Source organism: Lathyrus oleraceus, chromosome 1, assembly GCF_024323335.1.
Source record: "Lathyrus oleraceus cultivar Zhongwan6 chromosome 1, CAAS_Psat_ZW6_1.0, whole genome shotgun sequence".
Lineage (NCBI taxonomy): Eukaryota > Viridiplantae > Streptophyta > Magnoliopsida > Fabales > Fabaceae > Lathyrus > Lathyrus oleraceus.
The window spans coordinates 348224687-348227490 of record NC_066579.1 but is presented as its reverse complement, the minus strand read 5'-3'; the positions used below and the strand labels follow the sequence as shown (position 1 = coordinate 348227490).

Genomic DNA, 2804 nt, shown 5'->3' with positions numbered 1-2804 from the left:
CGATTTGCATTGTTTTCCGTTAGTTATTTAGACGCCTAATTGGTGTGTGTTGATTTTTTTCTGTCATCTTCAGTTTCGATAAATCGGCCGGATTTGATCAGAAATGATCGCGATTTCTTGCTGCAGTTTGACAGTGAGTTGTTAGTTAATGAATTTGTTATCGTGTTGACGGTCACGTTTATTTACCGTTATCAAAATCAAAATTCGAAACATTTATGTGATTTGGTTTTGCATCCCTGCCTGGATTCACTTTATTGAATACGTGATGTGTCACTTTATTGAATACGTGATGTGTGAGTGTGTTTCTAAATTCAAATTTCCTTTGCTTTTTGTTTTTACTGGTTTTGACTATATGTTCTTTCGATTTACTGGATTAGAGTGATCCAAATTACTCCGAGGAATTTTCCTTAAATTGATCTCATCCATATAAATTTTATGTATTAGATTATTAAATATCCCTAAAACACACTAGATATCAATATTAAATTTTAATTTTTTCAAGACTACAAGTTTAAACGATTATTTGTTAATGTTTAGATTGATTCATATAGATTTAAAATTAAGGTAAACACTCAAACAACACTTGACAAATCACTTGTTTCAAGAAAAATAGAGTAGCAAAAAAATATAGGTATGGAAATAACATCACATTATATTAATCACTCCACTTTATTACAATACATTAATTAAGGGCTTAATTTGCATTGACTGCAATTTTCTGTCCAAGATCGCAGTGACCAATAACACCACATATGAAGTAGTTGGGCCCCTTAACAAGTGTAATCCTATCATTGCCAGATGTAAAAGGACCTGATCCTCCACCAGCCTCACATGAATTGTAGCCACTCTGGCTCACTTTCACCACATTGTGTACCCTAGGGTCATACTTAAATACTGCACTTAAAAAAAATTAAAATTAAAACATGTCTTAGATAATAGTTCATTTTTATTATTAATGCATTTGAATACTATATAAGAATAAAAAACAATAAGGGATGCTTACCAAGTGTGTCGCCTGCGCTGAAACGTTTTCCTGAAGGCCAGTTTTGAACACCAAAGGACCAACCTTGCCCATCACCAACATTGTATGTTGCTGCATAAATCATCTTAGAATGAAATACAAACATACATAATAGTAACATTGTAACAAGACTTGTGCTACCAACACTGCCTCTTCCCTCACCCATATTTTAATTGATATTGATAGCTAGCACTGCCTAAATAATTCTGAGTGCTCAATAGAGAGACCTGAGTGCTAGTTTTATAGTCAATATGTGCCTTAAAAAATACACCCTTTATTTTTTATTATATATAAATTCATTGAATAATGCATATCTTGTCCAAATATGAATGTCAATTTGAAATAGTATTATAAGTTTTTTCTATTAGAATATCTTAATATTTTTATATTTTTATGTTTTTATATTTAGCAAATATTTTTATTAAAATAAGATTTATTACATCATTCATATTTATACATTTTTATTTAATAATATTTTTTAAATAAAATGATAAAAATAGTCAAAAAGCTTAATTTAAACATTTGGTAACATCCATTAGAGGACACAAATATATAAAAAGTAAAGATCAATTAAAAAAACTTGTAACCTTAATAAATTTTTTGAAGTTACAAATTCAAGTTTTGTCATTGATTGATAAATATTTTTTTAAAAGTTATATATTTATAAGTATCAACAACTTGTTTATAATATTATATTATGAAAAAATAAAAATAAATATTGTCATAAAAATTAAACTTTAAACAAATAACTTACACACAATTATTTCCATTAAGTCATATCAATATAATCATCTTATCCATTCTAATAAAGAATGAGTCATCCATTTTAATAATACTTTTTTAGAATTTTAAATAAAAAAATATATTAAAAAATATATATATTTTAATTTTCAATACATCGAATACAGGTGATTTTTAAAAAAACATATTTTTTTATTCTTTAAAAAAGTTAATAATTTTAATTTCTAATATATTTAACACAAGTGTTTTCAATAAAACATGTCTTTTTAAAACTATTAAACCTGAAACACTAGTTAGCATTTTCCATAAATAATGTATTTATTATTAAATATAATTCATAAAAATATTATAAAAATAAATTATTTATTATTGAATAAAAACTTTATTATTGAGTCAAAAGAAAACAATAAATATAATTCACTTTTTAAAATACTTCTTTAAAACTATTATAAAATATTTCATTTATAAAAATAATCAAAAAATAAAATGGGAAACATTAAAAACTAATATAAAATTACTTCATTGATCATCTTAACATGAGCTCTTATAACACAAAGTAAATTTGATATAACACATGCTCTTATAACACAAAGTTAATTTAATGTACTCCATACGGTCCAAAATAATTGTCACATTTGAAAAAATTATTTGTCATTTTAACTTTAAAATACAATTTTAGCTTTTATCTTCCAATTATACCATATAATTAATACTCTTAATTTATCATTTTCTAACTTAACATTAATTATAATTCGAATACACAAATAGTTGATAAGATAGTTTCGTAAAATCATTATTCTCTCTCTTTCATTTATTAATTTTTCTTAATCGGTGTAAAATATCAAGTATGACACTTATTTTGGGACATATGAATATCGTTTACAAGTCTTTTTTAAACATCATATATTAAATGTTTTTGTAATATTAATGAATTTATTATTAAATATAATTAGGAAATTGAGTAAACCTATCTCAGGTATTAAAATTCAAATAGAGAAGAAAAAGTTGACTTGGTGGAGGCACAAAACTCTCAGTTACAAGA

The 2804-nt window shown here is 24.8% G+C and overlaps 1 protein-coding gene across 1 annotated transcript; it reads right to left on the bottom strand.

The window, feature by feature from the left end:
• Window positions 1–628: 628 nt before the first annotated feature.
• LOC127115734 (basic blue protein) lies at window positions 629–1248 on the bottom strand. The gene is made up of 2 exons (XM_051047204.1): window positions 1004–1248; window positions 629–894 (listed from the first exon to the last, which is right to left on the bottom strand). The coding sequence occupies exons 1-2, from the start codon at window positions 1185–1187 to the stop codon at window positions 695–697; spliced, it is 384 nt and encodes a 127-aa protein (XP_050903161.1). The 5' UTR covers window positions 1188–1248; the 3' UTR covers window positions 629–694.
• Between the last annotated feature and the right edge of the window lie 1556 nt (window positions 1249–2804).